General features: G+C 50.1%; 7 protein-coding genes across 7 annotated transcripts; 4 read left to right on the top strand and 3 right to left on the bottom strand.

Moving 5' to 3' along the window:
- Nucleotides 1-837: 837 nt before the first annotated feature.
- Nucleotides 838-1,412, bottom strand: STEHIDRAFT_163488 (uncharacterized protein; the record flags this gene model as incomplete). Its single annotated transcript, XM_007311176.1, has 5 exons — nucleotides 838-915; nucleotides 997-1,068; nucleotides 1,148-1,231; nucleotides 1,291-1,344; nucleotides 1,398-1,412. The coding sequence occupies 5 exons, from the start codon at nucleotides 1,410-1,412 to the stop codon at nucleotides 838-840; spliced, it is 303 nt and encodes a 100-aa protein (XP_007311238.1).
- Nucleotides 1,413-2,487: 1,075 nt separating this feature from the next.
- STEHIDRAFT_106107 (alpha/beta-hydrolase) lies at nucleotides 2,488-5,574 on the bottom strand. Its single transcript, XM_007311175.1, has 12 exons — nucleotides 5,458-5,574; nucleotides 5,317-5,353; nucleotides 5,129-5,200; nucleotides 4,877-5,049; nucleotides 4,755-4,796; nucleotides 4,530-4,657; nucleotides 4,258-4,292; nucleotides 4,118-4,188; nucleotides 3,983-4,048; nucleotides 3,792-3,911; nucleotides 3,298-3,685; nucleotides 2,488-3,200 (listed from the first exon to the last, which is right to left on the bottom strand). Exons 1-12 carry the CDS (start codon nucleotides 5,494-5,496, stop codon nucleotides 3,040-3,042), a joined length of 1,332 nt encoding a protein of 443 aa, XP_007311237.1. The 5' UTR covers nucleotides 5,497-5,574; the 3' UTR covers nucleotides 2,488-3,039.
- Nucleotides 5,575-8,673: 3,099 nt separating this feature from the next.
- STEHIDRAFT_163486 (uncharacterized protein) lies at nucleotides 8,674-9,651 on the top strand (the record flags this gene model as incomplete). Its single annotated transcript, XM_007311174.1, has 1 exon — nucleotides 8,674-9,651. One exon carries the CDS (start codon nucleotides 8,674-8,676, stop codon nucleotides 9,649-9,651), a length of 978 nt encoding a protein of 325 aa, XP_007311236.1.
- A 1,098-nt stretch (nucleotides 9,652-10,749) lies between these two features.
- On the bottom strand, nucleotides 10,750-12,512 carry STEHIDRAFT_88027 (NAD-P-binding protein). The gene is made up of 8 exons (XM_007311173.1): nucleotides 12,278-12,512; nucleotides 11,953-12,190; nucleotides 11,806-11,891; nucleotides 11,549-11,739; nucleotides 11,388-11,463; nucleotides 11,266-11,321; nucleotides 11,114-11,200; nucleotides 10,750-11,042 (listed from the first exon to the last, which is right to left on the bottom strand). The coding sequence occupies exons 1-8, from the start codon at nucleotides 12,369-12,371 to the stop codon at nucleotides 10,929-10,931; spliced, it is 942 nt and encodes a 313-aa protein (XP_007311235.1). The 5' UTR covers nucleotides 12,372-12,512; the 3' UTR covers nucleotides 10,750-10,928.
- Nucleotides 12,513-14,793: 2,281 nt separating this feature from the next.
- On the top strand, nucleotides 14,794-15,870 carry STEHIDRAFT_173009 (uncharacterized protein). The gene is made up of 4 exons (XM_007311172.1): nucleotides 14,794-15,123; nucleotides 15,187-15,466; nucleotides 15,542-15,709; nucleotides 15,769-15,870. The coding sequence occupies exons 1-3, from the start codon at nucleotides 14,856-14,858 to the stop codon at nucleotides 15,693-15,695; spliced, it is 702 nt and encodes a 233-aa protein (XP_007311234.1). The 5' UTR covers nucleotides 14,794-14,855; the 3' UTR covers nucleotides 15,696-15,709; nucleotides 15,769-15,870.
- Nucleotides 15,871-16,316: 446 nt separating this feature from the next.
- On the top strand, nucleotides 16,317-17,675 carry STEHIDRAFT_135646 (uncharacterized protein; the record flags this gene model as incomplete). The annotated part of the gene is made up of 3 exons (XM_007311171.1): nucleotides 16,317-17,040; nucleotides 17,113-17,232; nucleotides 17,326-17,675. 3 exons carry the CDS (start codon nucleotides 16,317-16,319, stop codon nucleotides 17,673-17,675), a joined length of 1,194 nt encoding a protein of 397 aa, XP_007311233.1.
- Nucleotides 17,676-21,338: 3,663 nt separating this feature from the next.
- Nucleotides 21,339-22,066, top strand: STEHIDRAFT_163482 (uncharacterized protein; the record flags this gene model as incomplete). The annotated part of the gene is made up of 4 exons (XM_007311170.1): nucleotides 21,339-21,486; nucleotides 21,553-21,710; nucleotides 21,775-21,854; nucleotides 21,913-22,066. The coding sequence occupies 4 exons, from the start codon at nucleotides 21,339-21,341 to the stop codon at nucleotides 22,064-22,066; spliced, it is 540 nt and encodes a 179-aa protein (XP_007311232.1).
- Nucleotides 22,067-22,221: the final 155 nt, after the last annotated feature.

Raw genomic sequence — 22,221 nt, 5'->3', positions numbered from 1 at the left:
TTTTCGAGTTCGACTTCCAGTGCATCGATGGACCGGTCTTGAAAGGCTTTATGTTGAAGGCGAAGGTTCATCCTGAGTCGTGTGATGAGAACCGATGAGAGTCTGCGTTCGCAAGAGACAATAGATGGGGGTTTTGGTTGTGATAAGTTTGTGGGAGAGAAGGCGGGCGTTAGCGAGAGTAGTAGACGAGTGCATGCGAATCGGATGAAGAAGGAAGGGAGGGCGAACACGTCCACGAGCAAGACGCAGGGCGGGACTCACAGGTTTGTCAATGCGGTGGCGGTACCCCGTGTTATTTCCTATCGGAATCGGATCAATGACCTATTAGAATGTGACTATGATTGTGTGGATGGAGAGTATACTCACTTGCGCGTACTAGATGGGCAGCCGTGCGGAAACGTCGGTCAGTCATGTATTAGCTCTCGCAGGCCGGAAGCGATTATGGCGCACCAGCAGCACCAGTATGTTGGCGAGGATCACCAAAAAGAGCGCACTATCCCGCAAAATCCATGGATTATCGACATTGAAAGCAGAGGATGAGCTACATACCTGAAGTACGTGATGCCTAAGACACCAGGAAGATTCAGCGATCCAATAATTGCAGCATGATACCCAAACAAAGGGTGGGGCATACCGTCTTACAGCATGACACGCCACAAAGTTCTCGGGTTCGACCATCCCACTTTCAAAGATTTGTTGACCGTAAGGCAGAAGACGACGGCGTCGTATACGAGACTGGCTATCCAGACTGTGGCGTAGGCTGTAAACTCAGGATAATTCGCATCTTCTTGTTCAAAACGAGGATGAAAGAGCGCACCTCGGCCGCTACACAGACGGTTAGAATGCGAGGGTGAGGATTGGAGGATCAAAAGAGCATTCCGCCTGGTCAACATTGTGCGTCCCTTCTTCTTGAAGCTAAGTTGGAAGAATATGCAACAAAACAAGCATTCAAGTCAGTAAGAGCTATCCGGCCACTGAACAGAATTTTGGTCTGACCTTTTTCCATCTGTCTTTGTTCTCTTCTTTAAACTTGATTTCCGCTCGCTTGGCGAGTGATTGATCCTCGTCCTTTGTGTAATAATATGAGCGGTAAGCGAAGGACAGCGAAGGGTCACAGAATGCGGAAGGGGATATTGAAACAACTTACGGATTCTGCTTCATCGTCTATATAGACCTTCCGTTTCTTCCCTTGCCCTGCCTGGCCCCTGCTGCCCTTTGGAGACACAACATCCTGTCACGAAATACAACAAATCAGATATGGTACGAAGGACGAAAAATGGAAGGTCATACCGACGTGGATACAACCTGGCGATATCTCGCGGTGGATCTGCGAGGTCTTGATCCCTGCGGTAATGCTGTGAGTAAGAAGTAACTTTGGATTGACAGTGCTGACGTACCGAGGATTTGGGCATGGGGTGGTCGATTTACAGAGATGTGAAGGCTGACACAGACTGCTCACGAGTTTGCAAGCCGCACGAGATCAAGGCGCAACGAACACCAATGTAATTTAACCTAGATGTCAACAGGTTCCCCTGTACCTTTGAAAGGCCGAATGACACCCACTCTAGCGTCCCGCTCCGAGTGATGGATAACACCAGCGCGCAAAACACCAAGAGGAGGCACGTGTCGCGAAACACGCAGCGTCTGTTCAGGTCGTGTAGGAGAACAAACACAGCGCAAGGACGGCTGACACGAGAAACTCGCGAGAAACCACGCCAGGAGGGAGAAAAGTGTTGGTACTGGACGAAGACTAAGAGTGGGGAGTGAGAGAGAGACGAAGAGGCCGGCCAGGATCATGTACTGTTTTGTCCTTATTGTTCAAAAACGGACAAGGGAGACAAGGCGCGCGATACTGTGTTAGATCGTGTCCCACGCCGAGATAAGAGACCTGGCCCAGCCGCACATAGCAACCGATGGCGAGGGCCAACCCACAAAGGATCAGAGAATGAGCCGGCACAGAAAGCTTGACAACAAAGCTGACACGGGCTTGAGAGCGACCGAAAGCGGCAGTTTGACGATCAAGGCCGGACACATGGACTGTGACACGCGATCCAGATACGATAGGATACGATCCTGCTGATGCACCAGATATCTCCAAGCAGGACATGTAACGAAAGAGGCTACTTCGAAGAGAGAATGGAGCCGAGTTGACCCCCAGCAAGACGACATACCGCCCGGAAACTCTCCAGGTGAAATATGTTCATGAAAGGTAAAACATAAGCAGCAACAAAGACTGTGCATGAGAGCGCCTCCTGACAATATCAAACCTCCAAGTAAGACATGTCGAATGCTGTGTGTCCAGGCAATAGTGAGGTTCGTCATTGAATATTGAAGCCTTCAGACAATGCCGGCGAGCTCTGCGAGCCAATCGGAAGCCTATCGGGCCGGACCTTTTTGGCTGTCTTGTCGGCGCTACTCAGTCGAACTCAACGGATCACTGCGAGTCTGGAATGAGTCTCGGAACAAAGCCACAGGCAAGATAATTTACAACGCACGTATATCCATCCATCCATCCATCCATTCATCCATTCACAGACGCACACATACGGGCACAAAGATAATGACGACTCGAACAGACCAACTGTACACCCGAGACAGGAATCACGAGAAAATGAAAGCGAAAGCGAAAAAGACGGTAAGTATCGACGTCTACATATCCAAGTAAACCAAGCAAAAAGTGAAGGGCGGGACGGAGGAAGGAGACACAGAGAAGGATGGAATCATAAGGAGGGTCGGAGTAGTTTGAAAACCGAGAATGCTGGAAGGAAATGGGCGAGTTTGACACACAACTCCTAAGCTGGGCCACACACCACACGCCACACACCATACCAAGTATGAACACTATGACTAAACCTAGGCCCCAGGAGAGAAACTAGAACTGACAGTGACAGACTCAGTGGGAGAAGAAAAGTCGGGATAGAGACCGAAACTAGAAGAGGATAACACAAACGGTGAAAGCGACGCTCGTGTCCATGAGTCGTTTGCAGCACCTAGCAGCGACATACGACAGCCCAACTATCGCGGCCTTGGATGTACCCCTCATGACGTCTTCGCCTTGCCCGCTGAGGTCACCTCTACGATTTCAGAGGTTGTTTGCCTCGGGCTGACACTCGGGAGAGGAGACTTGGGCGTCCTAGACTTCAAACTGGCCACGAAATCCGCAACGGCATTCCAATAGCCGGGCTGCACGCACGTATCATCTATGCGAACATGCAGCAAACCATCAGCACAGTGCTCTTAAAACTTCAAGGACAAGAGAAAAGACGAAGGTAGGGCAGCAGATGGACAGAGACTCACTATGTGTCCCCATCGGAAACTCCAAATATCGACTGCCAGTCTCCCAATGTGACTGCACCCTCGGCTGTCTTCTCCCTTCTCTTCCTCCCTCATTCCCAGTCCCAGGAAGCCCAGCCGCCGCATTCCCCCTAAAATCTGTCTGTGTCTCTCGCGCTTCTTCTTTCGAGGGTACTGTTGGCGGGCTTGAGGGTATGGCGGGTGAAGCGGATCGCGATCGTGAAGAGGACATGGGAGGGGGCTGGAGATGGGATGATGGGCTTGGGCTTGGAGGCGGTAGGCCACGAGATTTGACGAGACCCCAGAGTTGGTCCATGTGCTCGTGTGGAACTACTTCGTCGCGTTCGCCGCCGAGGAGGAGGATCGGGACCGCGCGAGGGATTTTGGGCATCTGCGTAGATAGACCAGGTAGAATGAATATCAGGATTAGGGGAGAATAATTAGTACGTTGTCTCTCTGTACAGGTATACAGAAAGGTGAAAGAATAATTGACGTACCTTGAGATACGATTCCCACTTCTGATGACATAGGAACGAGAATGGTGAGAGGATCGGGAAAGCAGTAGGGATGAGGCGGGGAAGTGACATGAATGTGTTTTCGAGGACCATGGCAGTTATCTGAGGGTGCATCGGCGAGAATGTTAGAATATAAAAGATGAGCGTGAACAGGTCTGAAAATGTGTACTGACGGCGTCGGGGTTCTTGCTTGCAAGGTCGATGGAGACGGCGCCACCTATTGATTGACCAAAGAGAACCTATTCGAGCCGTCTTACTCTCAGCACCTGTCCTCGAACGTGAATGGGTGAATGGAGATGTGGACGCACGACCGGCGTTTGCTGCAACACTGGATCACTTCGGACATAGTCCAATCCGGTCTGTGCGTCGATTTGGAGACCTTTCAACAAAAGAAAGAGAGGAAAATATCATTGCCAAGAATGTAGAAGTAGAGGACACCATGACCGACCTTTCTCAGATGGCGAGCCTTCGGAGTGCCCATAACTGTACGCCACACGAGTTGACGCCACACGAGGCCGCGTTGAAGCAGATAGACAAACAAGCAAAGAAAACGAGAGATTCAGTGAAATGCGCTATAATCCATAATTGAATTACGCAGAGGATATGGGAAGATAATTCAAAATGCATATCAAAGTCAAACTGAATGTGTGAGGGGAGCGCTGGATTATACGTGTGAAAGGGAAGGATGGTGGATCAGACATCGAGACACAAGACACGTACCCTCGATACGAGACCATCAGGACATTACACCTCATTTTGACGAAGAACACCCTTGCCAAAGGGATTCGATGGCCGTGGTTCCCTCCGTTGCCGTGGAACATCATTATCGTTGGACGGGTAGACGCGAACTTGTTTTCGTGTGATAGATGTATCCGGATCAGTTTTAGAACAACAGAATAGCGGAAAGGAAAACAAGATTACGATTAACGCCCTGTCCAAAGGAACAGGGAGCATATGGGATGAAGATGCAGAGTTCAAACCAACGCTCTGCATGAACGGTACTGTAGACCATAGTCGCATGCGCCCGACAGAACTTCACAGTGTACTCAAAGCAAACGACTTCTCACCAGTGGTGTGTCATCCTCTCCTTCGCTCTCTCCATCCCAATCTACCGGCGTCTCTCCGTGCACATGTAAGATCGGTCTCTGCAGCAAAAGATATGCCTTCAGCTTGACCCCGTCTGATGTCGTTAGCGTGAGGTCCGTATATGGAAGACTAAAGTCCGTTGGCGTTGGTACATCTATCCTCACGTTGCCCAGGAAATTATAACAAAACGATCAGGTAAGAGAGAATGCAGCGATATGTGGTACGCGACGCACCAACTCTCGACCCAGGAGGAAACGCGCTCGGGTATATTAGATAATTCTGGCCATAATAAAGCAGTCCCATTCCTATCGTTGACCAAGAGATATTTGGTTGAGCCTGAGCTTGGGCCTGACTTTTCGCAGATACTGGCATAGCGGCGAGCCGATGTGGTGGTGAAAAGAGTGGAAGGTGGTTGACTGACCGATGGTTGAGAGACCAGCTGCCGTTGCAGCCGTTCCCTGGAGATACGAAGGGATGAAATTAGGGTCACCAAAATGAATTGGGTAATCATTAGATTCAGGAGAAGCGAAGAAGGCGGGGAAAATGTATGTTAGCAACTTGCCTTAGCAAAGGTCTCCAGCGAGGGAAGCAGGTTTGACATCGTCGACAATAGCGAGCACACGTTAGCCAAACCAGTTGCTCGACGTCGGATGCAATGTCGAGGAGCGTTAGGACAACGAGGAAGACGCTGCGCTGGGAGTCAGGCCGCAACGACCTCAGCGTCTTCTCAAATGGGCGTCTGACGTCACTGCGTTCTGTTGGGCCACACTGTTCAAGATCATTGTTCCGCCACAGTCGTTGGACTTGGCTCCGTGATGATTCTGTGTACATGTGTTTCGGCGACCTTGAAGTTGCCTTGAAGAGGCGTCGAACTTCCCCCAGAGCTTAGCAAGAATCCTCCAAACCTCAATCTCAATGACCCGCTGGTTAGATTCATGTTCTCAGAACTCCCAACGGCGCTCCATTTGAAGTCTGCAGCACCGCCGCCTTCCCGCGTCGGAGACTGAATTTGAACTTGCAGGGAGCCGCGTCATGGCGGCCATCCTCAAAGAACCCTCAAAATTCAAAAACACACTTCGAGCTCTCTTTCTCCTTGTCTTGCACAGCGGCCTACAACTTTTCATACAGCGGGCCGTCGTAGTGGCTGTTATCAAGAACAGCTCAAGAATAAGTACGTCAAACTCGCAGGTGATACATTTGGTGTCAAATCCCGCAGTGCTCCTACTCTCAAAGGTTTTTCATCATAGTGCAGGACCGTACCAGTCTCACGCTACTATGACCTCTCCTTCATCAGATACGTTTATAGCATCGACCTCCCAAAAATATCAACCTTTGAAGATCTACTCGCGCTTGGCTAATGCTGGTTGTAGTCGAGCTGCGTGCTTGTGCGTGCAGACTGTCTGTGTGCTCAGGTGCAGGGTTTCCCAAACGTTACTTACATTACATTACCGCCGTGTAATGTAATCTAATAGTATTCCCTCGAAATCATGCGCGTTGAGATCCGGAAATGTATTGTAATGTATTCCCCTGTATTGCGCCCGATTCGTAAGTAATTGTAAGTAATGGTATGAAATCTCTTGCGTGCACGTGCATCATATCTTTTTGGTTCAGCAACTCACTCGCACCAATGTTGAATGATACAAGTGCTGCAGCATTGCAAGTGATATACACATGATTTTCCCGTGTCCTTACAGGGTTGAGTTGAACGGCAGGTAGAACAGCAAAAATGTGGCGAAAAACAGGCTACGGGCACTCATCCCCAAAAGGTGAATGTGGCGGCAATCGAACAGTCGGGGCCTATCCGGAGCTTCCACCTGACCCAAAAATGTCTTTGGTGCGTATTGAATAGTAATCATTTCGCACCTCGACTGTAATCGAAAGTAATTGTAACGAAATAGATCCTAGAAGCACAGCCGCCGTAACTGTAAGTAATCGTAAGTAATCGTAAGTATTTCTAAGTAATACCTCGTAATTGTAATGTTTGTCCCTCCCTGCTCAGGTGAGTAGTACCTGCACAAATATGGTCTTCTCGCTGCAACTGGCCGGATATATCCCTGCACTTCCTCGATTGAGTGAGGATTTTTTTTCAGGTCTCCTCCTTGTGGTTGGCTAGCAGGTCGTGTCGTCAAAAGTAGTGATCCAACAGGGTACGTTCTCTTCGCACCTTATAGGATTACACGACTAATTTAAGCAATAAGAGGACCGTCCCGCAGCAAACCTTCTATGCACAATCGACCGAGGTCACGACGCATTTGTTTTTTAAGTCTTCGTGCTTTCAAGGTGCGTGATCAAAACACTCGTTCCGTATCCAACCTCGCGAGGTGAACCTTCCAGATTCCCAAAACAATACCAATCACCAGACAGCATTCGGGATCTCATGACGATTCAAAGGTTCAACGTTTTAATGGCGCTTCACCACCCCTGCAGCTGGCCGAGCGTTGAACATCCAGTCGATTCAGCACTGTCAGGTGTGTTAGATGATGCAGCTGGAAGCTATAACAGTATTCCTTCATGGGTTCAACAGTGCGTCTCATCGGTTTACGAACGCTCAAAGAGCGGCGCGCTTGCGCCACACGCATTCCAGCCCCACATCCAAGCGCGAACAGAAGTTCGTTTGCCCAAGTTTTCGACATCGTGGTGTGTGTAGCTCATCTGTATCATTTGAAGTGGCCCATGTTTGATGCCTATATATCACACATACTAGATAAACCCCTTCTGGACCATATTATTCTCGCACCATCGTTTATCTTTGCTTGTGTGGGGATGAGTGCACGCTGCTCGATCACAATCTCTATGTGTTGTTGATATAGATTCCAGACGGACTGCTATCTAAGGGCTTCTTCCGCCCATAAAGATAGTACAGTTCAGCGGGAGGGTGCAATATTCATGATAGAGAGATTCGGGTGGGCCACGCGTAGTAGATTTCAATCTGCCACCGAATGCACCGCGAGAAGAAGACAGTTGTCGCACATTCGGCTGTGATACGTGCCAACCCTTGACGACGGCAGTCACAAAATAGCGCTGCTTTGGATGTTCGAGGTGCATGCATGCATCTCAGATGCTTGGCTTGCCATGTTGCTGTAGTGATGAAAATACGCTGGCCTATTGCTTTCTCTCTGCCCTACTATAAATCTCCTGCAGTTAACCATTACAAAATCATCCGATGACTTCCGCGGTCTCGTCACTTTCTCTCCTGCATGCAGCTGGTGAAACTGGCAGTCAGAGACTTAACGCAATGTGGCGAGCGTTACGTCCCACTCTATTACTGTCGGCGGCGGAAACTCTAGCGCCGTCCCGTGCCGCAGTTGTATGACCTTCATCCCGGAGTGGATTACTCGGAGGCTTCTCCACACTTCAGCAGCCTTTTGCCTGTTGCCTTCTCGGGAGATATGAATGTTGATTTCCCTTTTTCGACACCCACGAAGAAGAAAAAATTAAAGCATTACTAAGTTAGGCATTCATGAAACACACCTATGCCATCCTTTCCGTAAGTGCTTTAGCTTTATGTATAGAGATCTTCGACCACCTTGCCTGAGGCATTTCTCGTGTTCCAACACGTTCCCGCTCTTCATCCTCCTCCACTCCGAATTTCTCGCTAGTTATATCCAAGTACTTCACCGTAAACGCTTGAGCGTCGATACCTCAGGAGGATAAGATGGCATGGGCTCTCTCTCGGAGTGTCCTTGACACTGTCCTTACCCCTGTTAAAACCGCCCTCTCTTTTCTCTCTTTCCTGGACGTAGAGCGCTCTCGTCCGTCCGACCGACCTCCACCATTCATGCACAGAACCATTTCGGGTATCGTCCAGAGCTCAATTCTTTCTGGGAGAGTAGATGCTCTACTACTAGAGTTCTCCGACCTCCACGATCCTGGTCGTTTACGCGACGTTCAGGGATGTCGCTTGACGAGAGTCCAACATTGGAAGAAACGCACGGGCCAACAGCACGAATACCTCATCTTCGACCTTGTTACCGCTGAAGGAGACACACGCCAGGTCATCACACAACGCTTCTGGGGCACTGACAATCCCCGCACACGAAGCCCTATTAACTCTTCCAATGGCCTGGCAGACGCCAGCGGCCGCTCGTCGCTGGCTCTGGGCAGTAAAGCTGCGAGGTTCGATGAGTATAAGGTGGTATTCGATGCTGCCGAAGAAGTCGACACCGCACATGCGACCCTTATATTCACATATACCTTTCCTGCCGACAATCGTCCCGATATCATCCAACTCGCGGTCCTCGCAAACTGTGTCAGCGACGCCGGCCCTCGCTACCATCTCTATTCGACGATGTGTTACTGGTTCGCCAGAATCTTATACGAAACAGCCTTCCATCTATTCCCCGGAGGCCAGGAGATCAGGGGAGAAAAGTGGTACTACCGTGGCCGCTTCAAAACATACAGATTCGTGAACGATGAGTGCCGATTTTGCTACGGCGAGTTAGCTCCTGGTGGCCGTCTCGCCAAGCTACTTTTGACATCTTCGGACACAAACAACATTGCACAAACCACCGAAGTCACAACATGCGCCCAAAATGAGCAGGAGGACAACATCAATCTCTCAGCGGAACCTCCGCAGAAGGCCTTGAATAAAAAACTAATACCGCCTGCTTCTGATCGCGTCGCTCCTGGGCCTGTTCTGCATATCATTGAGCTGTATAGAAGCAAATACAGCGAGTTTATGCAAACAGTAAGTATCACGGCTCTCCTTGTCGAGCCCCTTCATTGTAGAATCAGAGATGGAGCTTCGTTGGCATGAGTTGAAGCTTTTATTTCTTACAGGCGATAACGTCAGAATCGGGGCAATCGCGTCGTCGAGAAGTCTATCCTAGGTATCGTTCATTTTCACTTTGCCCACTTCTGTGGCTATTATGATAATCGAATTTTGGATACCATTGTCAGTGACAGCACTATGAAACCGAACTTGTGGACCTTTCTGTATGCTCGTCTGTTCTTTCTAACCAAGATGCTATTGTTTATGTCACCGATAGCTCAACGGATAGCCCTTAGTTATCTATGGCATGTGAATGCGACAAAATGGCTTCATAATAATCAAACAATAACCCTTGCCTTGGTAAGTATTCAGATCCTCCTCTACTTCACGTACACCTCGTACCTGGGTCTTTCTACGCGGCCTTAGCTTACCCCAATTTACAGCGCCAGGACAGACGGTGTACCAATGACAAGAATGACCCTCAGCTCCGACTTGTTCTCTCTATCACTTCTACTAATTTGCATGCGGCTCGCCCAGTACAATATGTCTCGCTCCATACGATACGTTTCTATTGCTATGCCAGATTCCTCGTCTCATTATTCTCTATGCGTCATTGGCCGTATTCCGTGATTAGCTGTCGTGCTATCTGGAGTGGTCCAGTATATAGTTAGATTGATTGGGTCGTCCTCAGACGATACACTGCCAGTGACCCACCACCATGAAGTCCAGCGTCATGCGCGGGTCGCGACCCGCAGACATACTTGTACACGCACGTTCGAGTTGGCGCTTTAGGTTTTGGATTGAAGGGATCGTTATCGACTTATTATTGTCAAGGGGTGAACGTCGTTCGGGGGGCCATTTCCTCCGAAATACTTTCACGATTTCACGATTTCGCGTCGGGCTGCCCATCTTCCGTGCGTTCGTCTATTCAACGCTGGACAGGTGGCGGGTGAAGAACAGCAGAAAGTGACGTACAACTCTGGTAAGATATCTTTAGGGTATTCTTCATTGACGAATTGGTACTGACGACCTACGACACCATCGCGGGACAAAGAAAACCAAGCCTTCCGAGTCGACCCACGTCCAACCATGGAGTAGTATAGCGTCAGCGGAAGGATATCGTCACATAATAACGCCAAGGCACTCATGACAACCTATTAACCAATGGTTTACAAATAATATCCCCAGTGCGTTTGCAGCAACAAATGCAGAGGTTCGACAGAATCGAACCTCAAGGCCCAACAGCAGGAAAACACCTTGTCCCGAGCACCCGAAGACAACCCATTGGTTTAGTCATTTGAATAGACAGATACCAAGCGTACTCAATCCATGATCTCCTTCACTTGCTCCTCTAAATACGTCCATAGCTTTCGACCCAGCTCAGAATTCTCCGCTGCAGGGTGCATAATGCCCACTCGGCCCCAAGGAACCAGGAACTGACGACGACCAAAGCAAAGTACATGTATATCAAAAACTGGAAACAGTCGTGGGAGGGACAACCACAGACCTTTCCATTCAGATCTGCGCCTTCGGGAGAAGTGCCGCCCCACAGAGGAGTGAGTGCACCCATGGAGGCGGGATACATGATCAGGTTCTGGATGAAAGTGTCGGTAGAGCATATCAGCAGGCGATCATTGTGGAAAGTGCTAGAAAACGTACGAGCAGGAATCGGAAGGGAGCTGGCATATGTCGCTGAAGCCCAGTTTTGATGCCGCCTATGCAAAGAAATGAGGGTATTCAGCATGGTCAAACCAGAGTCAAACCACGTAGGAGAGATGTACCTGGGTTCAGCGACATAGAAACTATCCCCTTGTCTCCGTACCTTCTAGCCATCTCACGAGACATGACAGTATTCGCCTTCAATCGGACAACAAGTACCAACACGTCACAGAGAAGTAAAGTAAGAAGTATGAGGAAAATATGGCTGGATGGATGAGCTTACAAGCTTCGACTGCCCATATCGCGCGTCTGCCGACATCTTCCTTCGTGCCGGGGTGTCTTTCATCGCATCCCAATTTAGATCCTTTCCCTGGACGATCGACGACGTGAACAGTATCCGTGCTTTCGTGTCCTGTGAGGTCTCCGCGGCGATAATTAAAGCAGGTGTTAAAAGGTGAGTGAAGTACCATGGACCTGAGCATGAAGTTAGTATTTTGACAAGGTGGAAAACTACCGCGGGAGAGCGTAGAAGGTGCTGACCCAACGCATTTGTGGCCCATTGTATATCATACCCATCTTCGCTGATAGCGTCCGCCTGAGGAGCGCTCGTCAAGAACATGACGCCACTAGATGATCATCAGTACATCAGAAGGGCGAACGCAGGGCAAATGCGTATGGAGATCTCACCCGTTGTTGAACAAGGTATCCAGCTTCCGCTCTTTGCTCATGAACTCCTCTGCCGCCATCTTTACAGACTTCAAGCTCGACAGATCGAGGCTCAAGAAGATCGGTTCTTTCCCTGTGTCGTTTTTGAGTTCTACAATGGTAGCTTTTGCGGATTCGGCGTTCCGTGCTGCGAGGTAGACTTTGGCGTCGTGGGTGAGAAGAGCACGAATAATCTCTTTCCCAATTCCGCTGTTACCACCTTGGAGATGAGGATGATATGTCGCGACAGCGAATCGTGAGATGACTATGATGCCCGAACGAAGGATCAATTAAGACTCTTTCTTACCCGTCACGATCATAACCTTTCCGGACAGGTCTGGTATGTCTTTTACAGACCATTTCGGGGAAGGAGGGAAAGTGGAAGACCAGAGTTGACCCATACTGTCAGAGCCAGAGTCGTCGTCGATGTGGTCGAATAGAATGGAGGAAGCGTAACAGATAATCGCCTAGTTTCATCGAGTGCATCGTAAAGGCTGGCGTTCTCGGGTTACATGGATATCAGCCCGACAAGAGAACGTTCCAGGGTAGCTTACAGCCGAGGTATGGTCGGACGCTGTTTAGAGCTCATATGGAAGTCGCTATTTGTGAGATCTATCAACTAAACATATGGAGGAGAAAACAAGAGGAATGCCGGTGGAAGAGGCAAAGAGATGGAGGTGACGGCCTTGCGCGGTGGCGGCCTGTGGCGGCCTCGCGGAACTTTCCGGAAGGCCGCGTGTCAATGTTGTCCTCGGCCGCGAAGAGCTGAAGAGCCTGAGTCAAGGCCTACTTGAGGCCTACAACCACGATTGTATTCTGGCTTTCAAGTTCTATCTCCTTCAGCCAGGACGTACTGTGTTTTTTCTACATAAGACCGTATCTGCAAGTGAATTGTTGACCTCGCCAAAGCTCGCTAAGGCCCAACGGGACGCGACGATTGGCCCGATCACAGTTTTAAAGCCGTTTTAAACGGTTGCAGATATGGTCTATTTACGGCTGAGTGGATGGTTATCCGTAGGAATCTAGTCGCCCTGAATTCCTATCCTATACTTACTCGGGACAAACCTAGGGCTGACTTGGCGACGAAAAGCTCTGCCGCAGAGCCTGCCGAAGCTTGTCTTTACCTATCCTTGCCAGGACCATTCTCAACGCCTTCCGCACAACCGTCCAATGACTTTCTTATCGATGGTCATGGTCTCACCGACGAGGCCCCGCTAGTCCTTCAAGTTTCCTCAGAATTAACTCAAACCTGCCAAACCTCGCTGTTCTCCGCGTTTGGGCAATATGGAACCGGCGAATATCTCGACGGGATGAGCTGTTTGAAGTCAGTCTCGATATCATCAGCATCCCCGTTGGCTCGGATACTTCCAAGGCCCGTAAATCTCATGGTGTCCTTGTCAATACAAAGCCTGCTGCTAGCTTGTGTACGTCGATATCTGATGGATCCTCGTTCAATCTACTGGAAAGATAGCTCATATTGTATCCGCAGTCAAAACTCCGTGTGTGCCCAGAGTGTGGATACTCACGCTAAATCGGTATCCTTGTGTACCCGTTTCCTGACCACCCTCACCGTTGATATACGCACTCTCAGTCTCCTTGCCTCGCTGTGATCACCATTTGTGTCATCTTTGACGTCGTACACTTGCCTCTCGTTCTGTCCGGCGCAATTACTACTACATACATCCTTCTCCGCCACCCTACGGCGGATACCGATTTGGACGCCCCTTCACGGACCCGAGAGAGGCCTTGCTGCGCTTAGCGAGAGTGACATCAACAGCCGTCTGCGGGCTATGCTATACCTGCACGATTTCCGACCTGTGTTCAGCAAACGATATCATTCTCCTTCCATAAAGACCCATTTAATTCCACCCAGGAGCTTGTAACCTACAAAGATCCTTTTGAAGGACGCCGTTCGGACTTCCGGATCTGCGGAGAACGGATCGACGTTGTGTCTTCACGTTTTGAACACGTTTCGCAGCATTCGCTTGCTTATTTGCCGCGCCGCTGGCCGACAGTCGTCTTTACGTTCCTAGAACCTCCGATTAAAGTCTATGAAAGATGCAGATCTATTTTTGGTGATCGAGGGTTGCTGAACTTCTGAAACACGGAGACGTTTGAAAGGGAACTCCGGAGCAGGATGTAGGCGGAGGAACGGGTTCTTCAGTCAGTGAAAGTGGACGTGAGTAGATCCCAATCCCCAATCTATTACTTTCTTGTTGACTCTTTTCTGTTCGACATTTGTGTGCAGTTCTACGACAAACTGAGAGAAGCGCGACTGCGCTAGCAGAGTCGGAAAAGGTTGGTTCAGGCAATGTCACTTATGGTATTCAGGGCTTCTCTCTCTCCAAATGAAGCAACAAACACCTCTGCTCCGTGCCTACTCGTTCGGCGGAGGCTTTCTAAATGGTCGTCCTGCGGCTCTCCGAGCCCTCTTGGCATGAACCCACCTCATCGTCGTCAAGTTGCAACACCAAAGATCCATCCAAACAGAACCGAAGCCTTTGATCCACTCATGGTCTCATCCGGTCAACCCAAGTTCCGAGATCGGAGGACGTCACGTCCGCACTGCTAACCCCACGATTTGTACGTATTGTGCACCCAATAATAGGATGAACGATGGGCACAGTTCTGCGCGCTGTCGAACAAGCGATCGACGTGTAACGCTAGTCCTACCCTAATTTGAAGCGAAGTGGCCACGCCTCCAGAAAGGTAAGGTTGGGTGTTGGTATATAAAGAGTTCCAACCTCATCCTTCAACCACCATCGACATCTTCCCAGTTGTCATCTTCCCGTTCGTCTCCCTCCCTCGTCTTTGACACAGTCTTTACGCCCTCTACTCTTTATATACAACCCATACCCCACCCAACCACCTAATATCGCACCGCAATGCCTTCTTTCGCATCAATCGCCACCTTCGCCACCCTCGCCCTTGGGGCTCTTGTTTCTGCTGCCCCCGCGGCCCCTACGCCCAATGTTGGTGTTCCCACTGCTCCCGTGTCGACACCTTCCGTTCCACCCGTGGCCCCCGCTCCCCCGGCGCCGACACCCTCTGTGCCCCCGATGTCCAGCTTCGAGCAGCGTGACGATGTTAAGAGCTTTGCTGCCATCTTCGTTGAGCTCCAAGTCAGCTTGGTCCCGGTTGTGGCTGAGCTCAGTACGTTTCTTCTTGTTCACGATAACCTTCGCCATTTGCTGAAACGTTGCTCCAATTGAACAGACTATATTGTCACCGACAACTGCACTTCCGATGCCCTTACCCCGATCATCACTGATGTGACCAACGTCATCTCTGCCGCTGTCACCGACCTCAACGCTCTCGTTGGCCAGTCCGCCGCCGTCATCCTCGTTAACGTCGACGGCACAGCCCAGCTTGCCCTCGCTGACGTCGCCAAGCTCGTCGCTGATGTGTTGAACCTTGTTTTCTCTGCCGTTGGCCACGTCCTTGGTCTCGCCAACGTTGACATCTCCGTCGTCGTCTCGGTCTGCGCTCCCCTTGGGTGCGTCCTTTCCTTCAGCTCTGTTGACTTATAGCGGTGAACTAGAGCTGATTTTGGTGTTGAAAAATTCTACAGTGAGATCATCGCCTCGCTCTTGAACGTTGTCGTCTCCCTTGTCGGCGCCCTCCTCGGTGACGTCCTTGGCGCTCTCCTCCCCCTCATCGGTGGCCTTACCAACGTCATCGTCAACCTCAACGTTGCCACCCTCCTCTCCATCTTGAATCTTTAAACGGGTTTGACGATGTAAGTCTTTTCATATTCCTGCTCGGGTGAGCTGTATTTCTGATGGGTTTGCTTCTTAGGTTGAGGTTTTCTCGATGTTTGGGCTCTGTGTTTGATACTTTGCTCCGGATTTGATGCATCTCGTACCCTAATTCTACCCTACTTGAATAAACTTGCGTTCGCGTCCTCCATCTCCTTGATTCTCTTGCGACTGAGAACCATTGAACCGGCTTGTGAGAAGTATTATCGATAGCCCTTCGTGAAGTATCAGCGCGGCGTTGGATTGTGACTAAGGAAGCTAACGCATGATCTTTACGGCTCTCAAAGTGGTAGAATATAAGTATACGGAACCAGAGTTACGGGACGAAGGCACCTAAATGTACTTGCAAACAGAATGATGCCCAAATGCGACAAAAACAATATTCCGGCCTAAGAGGTCTCGGGGGTAAGTACGCAAATCGTGACCGTGAGCCTGAGGGTGGCCCACGACTTACGCTTCCGACACGCCACACGCCACTGCCGTAACGGTTTCTTTTCTTGACCATCGACGTCAACATCCACCTTGTCTAGCCTCTATACACCGCGACTCTATAAATCCCTATATCGATACTTTCAGAGGCCGTCTGCAATGCCAAAGATCAAGCAAGAGCCTCGACAGGCTGTCATTCCCCGAGCTCGGCCTTACCCGAATCCCCAAACCATTGCCGACTCCCAACCTCACGCATCCACGTCTCGACTTGCCCCATCTCAAGATGTTTCCTCTGACAACGAATCTAAACCAGACGTCAAATCTGCATATTTTGATATCAGGACCCATGGTGGCCATATTCTTCGATCGACAACCTCGCATCTTACAGCGACGTGTACACTTCGTCCCTCTTCTCCGCCCATCTCTACGACATGGCTCGGACGAGACTCAGATGAAGATACACCTTTGTACGGCCGGAGCGGCTCTTGTGATACCTACGAAGTTCTGAACAACCGGATCCGTATCAAGTTGACTGATGCGTCCAAGGAGAACGTCCCTGACAGGCACCCGATCGGGCAGCAGGCGTATTTAGAGATGAAGAAGATAATAGCTGAAGAGAGTAGTTTGGAAGGGGATGAAGCAGCGGCAGGGGGTAGTGGGAGCCCAGAGGGCGATGAAGAGAAGCGTGTTGATCAGACGAAAGTAATAGTGAAGGGAAAGACCAGGAAGCGGGATCAAACGGGGAAATACTACGAGCGTATTGTGAAGGACGACCCATCGTCGGTGTACTGGCGGAAAGAGATAGGAAAATATTTGGCGGTAGAAGTTCTTGGAATGGCGAAACCCAAGGTGAAAGCGCTAAAGAACCTTGAAGATGAACCTGGTATGTTCTTTGTTCGACCAACTGATCCCGCTGCTATGTTCTGACGTGGTGATTGGCGCTTAATGCAACCAGTGGAACCAGATTGGATTCTGGACGATTTCCCAGAGGACTATGTATTGTATCGATTGGTAGACCCAGATCCCCCTAAAGGTCGCACTGGCAACGACAAATATCTCTTTGGTGCAGTCGCAGGCATGTGTTTGAACCTCTTGCATCTCTTCATCGTAACGTCATCTCGCTAGTTTCCTGGATTGTTCGCTGACTCGTACGCTCCTCATCATTCAGGGGTCCTACAACCCAATTATTTTGACTCCCCTTTCGAATTTGTCTTGCACGCCGCCTGGCTGATGCGAGGTGCTCCTCTCAACCCCGGTGGCTCCCGTCGATGTGACTGTAACCACTGTGGCACCCGTGGCCAGGCGACCATATCGCACGATCTGAAGAATAAGAGGCGCACGATTCTAGGGATGGAGTTATTACCGCCTTTACAGCCGAAGAAAACGAGAGGGAGGGGAGTGAAACCTCTCAGAACGGGAATGTCCAGACAGAAGGCCGAAGGTTCGAGCGGGAGGGCGAAAAGGCGAGACGCGAGCATCAGGGTCGTAGCAGTCGGCGCAAGTGGGGCCAGCTCTTAGTCGTGGGTGGTATCCCTCCGCAGGGCGAAGTTGCCACCTCTTGGCAAGCGTCCGGAGGCGTCGAGTCTCGTCTTTGCTTGCTTGCAAAGTCGTTTCTCGATGGCTTTCATTTCCCCCGTTTTGCTACGCACCAGCATCAGCTTTTATTTCTCTTCAACAGGACTCTATCCATGTATACATATCCTCCATGCTATCGTTTGTTCTTCTTTGCTCCGAATCTGAGCGGCGACACACTTGTCAGGCGAGTTCATTTGCCGGATTTCCCTCGCCTGTGCTGACGAATAGTTCACATTATATCCAGCCATCGTCGAAACATATATTTTGCGCATCTATTCTTGAACACCTTTCTTGTACCCGCTTTTATGGAACGTGCCACAGTTATTTTGCTGCCTGCTTTCGCCACGAGTTCTTCCGCTGGTCCATGTCGATCAAGGCGGTTCGTTTATATGCGATCCCCGTTAGGCGGCAGCCAATCCATACCGTCGACTAAACCCTGTTGATACTGAAATGTTGCCTTGTTCCATAATCCGGCATATTCGTAGTGGGCGTTGTTCTTATGATTCCACCCTAATCGTAAGTAAGACAGTCATAGTTCATACACTCGACTTCGAGCTTCCCTTGCTGACCATTTTACAATCATGGACACAGGTTCTAGCTTGATAAACCTCGACGGATACAATGCCAATGCCTGTCAGAATCTATCGTCATCTTGAACTAAAGCTCCGTCTGGCCTCAACTTGGGATTCCCTTAGGTGGCGTGAGAGTGAGAAATGCTGGCTCACTTTAGATTTGTGGCGGCTGTCGCTCCGGTTCATCCCGTGTTCTTGCCCGGAACCTCTGCGTTACAATTGGTGCTGGGCAGCGCAGCTGCCCGGCGCCAGACTCCCACGCCATCTTTGCGCGTCGGAGTTTGAACCGTCGTCCACTTTTGGCCTCTTCGGACGCCATCTGCTGTCCCATGAATGTCCCTTGAGCTAGGGACGACTGGGCTGTCGAAGATTTCTGCGTAAAATATAAATATAATACTTCATATGCTATCATTTACTATTCTATGAACAGAATTCTTTATAAGGCCTCATGAGTGCTATGCTTTGCTTTTCGGCACTAGTTGGAGGCCTCAGTCCAAATTTACCCAGTATACAAAATATTCTGCCCATAGAATATGAAGCTATAGCTTCTTCTCAAGGCTTTCTCCTAGCAATTCCAGACATTCTGATGAGCAGCCCCTTCCCTAGCTCGGGGTCAATGTGGCGACTTCGTGCAAAAGTGGCTGAAAGTGCACGGCGTAAACCACGCGAACGCGACTTTCCGCGAGTGGCTGACGCTCTTTCTCGCTTACCACAAAAGATGGGCCCCGTACTTCTTGTAGGGAGCTCATTACAGTCATTCAAAATATACAAGGAATTATGAGAGGTACAGTAATATAGCAACTCAAACATTTGAGTCAAGAATTATATATAAAAATGAGGGGAAGGGCAAACACAGGGAATAAGTTGTGTGGGACAGAAAACCCGACCCAAAAAATGCCACCGACCCATATTCGGACGCGGCAACAGTCGGCAGCGGGGAAAGTGCTTACATATGCAGATCGGCGCTGGGCAGCTTCGCTGCCCAGCACCATTACAATACGGTTTCGATCCATTGGGCCACATATCGAAGTGAGTGGCACCGAGTGGACGTTTGCCGTATCAGTACTTGACTCTCCTCGAACATAATCAACAGTACTGACTTTTTCATCCCTGTGTAGTCAATCCCCCGGAAGCAATCTAAACCTCGCGTTCGATTCCTCATATTTCTGCCTTCCATCAAAACACTTCAGGACATTTTTTTCGCTCGGAGATACCATAAGGAAAGCGTCTAGCACGGCTTCGCAACTGTCTTTCGGAACATCGGAAGTCACCTCGATAATCTCTGCCGTGCAATGTCGGTCAAACTTGGTGATATACTCAATCCCCTACACCAGGTGTTGTGAGCCTCCCTTTCTGCAGGGAAATCGACCTATCCATCCGACTGATGAACACCGTGTACGGTAGCCAAAGAAATATGTGTGGTTCACTATGGTAGGTCCAGTTTGGCCCTAGGATTGCAAACTCGCGCAGTGCTGACATTTCCTTCCCTGCCAGATTTACACGCGTGACGTGGTTCCATGCGTCTGGAGAACCTCGTCGTTAACGTTCGTCGCACATGTGGTCGTGTCCGACTCGTCGGGCAGGATGAACATCACCACGTTTGTCCTTTTACTCCATGCTCTTCTTTCTTTGAGGAGTTATCCTAGGGATGCTCGTCATCAAGCAGCCATATCTTGGCCGTGTGACGTCGGTGCCCACAGACTGATGATGACCTTGGAAGGCGAGCTTGTCAAAGGTTCTCACAAACCTGTAAATCACTCGGCGCCCTCGCCGTGATCGGGTTTTACCTGCTACCGCGTATTATCGTTACGACAACCTTGCCTTACATGCTGGACCAGACTCACGGACGACGCGCATCCTCTCCTAATCATGGAGCCATGAAACCCGTGCTGTCCTGCTCGGCGATAGTTTCATATCTGCCCAACTCGATGCAATGATTTCCCTTTATTTCCCCCGTGGTATAGCACAGACCTCCTGCGAACACCCTATAGTAAGGTCTCAGATCTCAGGCCCGGGGATTCTGGTGGGGTGAGTGTGGCGTGGGTCACTCGCTCCTCACCGATCTCCCAACGAGCTCAAGCCTTGGTCGGCCGTGGGTAACTCTCCTTTTAATGTGTGATGTCACAGGCACGGTCGTAACAGGCATTGGCCGTAACCAAGGCGAGAGGTTTATCCAGTCAGATGATGACATCTTGGTAACCATGCGACTCGGGGATAATCATATTGTAAATGTTTATTCATCTACACCAGCTCGACGAGTGCCTGCCCATATCCTCGTCTTACTGGCGTTCGAAAACTAGTTTGGTTTTCGCCCATTATATCTTAGGAGTGACAGTATGCATTTCAGTCATAGACCTACCGTTCAAGAAAGGTCAGGCGATCAAGTTCGGACCCGCTGTGACCTCTCAATGGATATAACACATCTAAATCTCCATCCTTCCGATGCTCACTAGCTCCACAAATCATCTCAGACACTCCACCGTTTGGTCCTCGAGACCCCAGACGTTGTCCCAAACAGCTCGATCCCGCCATGCAAACGAGGGTTGTCACTATTTTTGAAAGAACAATGGCGAACAAGGTATGCCGAACCACTATCCTTGCGTCGATCTACTCGCAGCTTCTGCTTGCCTTTGAAATAAAAGCTCATTTTTGGCCCAAGGTTCCCATGGTCCGTTGCGAGAAATAGAACTTGAAGGAAGGTTATGGAGCTTACATCGAACTCGACCACGGACGGCTGTTCTTGCACCGCTAATACGGCGTTATACCTTCTCTTTTGCCGTAGATCAGCACTCGGTACCACCGGTTCACGCACCCTCGCCATAGTCTCATTTTTTGCGTCATCCACTCAGCTCTTCTATTTCGCTCCAAGCTCATTTCTTTCTTGTCCATGCCTTCGTCCCTGGATCCTCAGGTATAAAAGCCTCGCTCTATCGTACCAACTCTCTTCACCGCCAAGGTTCCCTCATAGCTATTCACCTCCTCCATCCTCAGCCTTTTGTCTAAACACCTCACCCCATCACCTCACATAGTCACCATGTACTTCACCAAGGCCATCTTTGCTACTCTCGCATTCGGCTTTGCCGTCTCTGCCGTCCCCACCGCTGAGAAGCGCCAGACTACCGAAGTCATTACGTTCTTGACCAACCTCCAGAATGCCATCGCCCCCGACTTGGCTTCCTTGAGTATGCAGAGCTTTTTTTCCTCTTCCTTGTCTTTCTTGCTGACTGGATAATGGTTATGTCCCATAGGCGCGCTCGACTCTACGAATGCCACCGCGGACAACGTTACCCCGATCGTTAGCAGCATCACCAGCCAGATTGACAGCGCTACCTCTCAGCTCAACAGCTTGGACACCTCGAACGTTGACGCTACAACCTTGAGCAGCACCATCGAAAACCTCATCTCTGTGGGATTTCTTCTTCCTCGTACAACTCTGCGCGATACTCATCATGACTATCGCCTTTTCTCAGTCTGTCGTGACCCCTGCTCAGAGTGCTGCCACCGCATCCGGAAGCGATGCCTCCGTCGTCAGCGCCCTCGGCGGTCTTGAGTAAGTCTTTCATACACATTTTTGCGATAGGTGCAGGTTCTGACGCTTCATCCAACAGCATCTCCCTCGGTGGCCTCTTGAACTCCCTCGGTAACCTCCTCGCTGAGATCCTCATCATCGTCAAGCAGACTCTCGACACCCTCCTTAGCGGTCTTGCTGGTGTCCTCTCTGGCCTTAACTTTACCACTATCCTTGGTTTTCTCGGTCTCTAAATAACCTGACCATCGCCTTCTTTCAACACCCCTCATACTATATCTTACCACCATTATACACGACACTATAACGGACTTTCCTGGAACTCTTAGTACTGCCTAAGTATACCCGTCCAATATGGACGTAAATTGCTTTCGCTCGATAGCTTCCCAGA

Source organism: Stereum hirsutum (genome assembly GCF_000264905.1).
Source record: "Stereum hirsutum FP-91666 SS1 unplaced genomic scaffold STEHIscaffold_24, whole genome shotgun sequence".
NCBI classification, from domain to species: Eukaryota; Fungi; Basidiomycota; class Agaricomycetes; order Russulales; family Stereaceae; genus Stereum; species Stereum hirsutum.
Note: the sequence above shows the minus strand (reverse complement) of the source record. Positions and strands in the feature narration are given on the sequence as shown.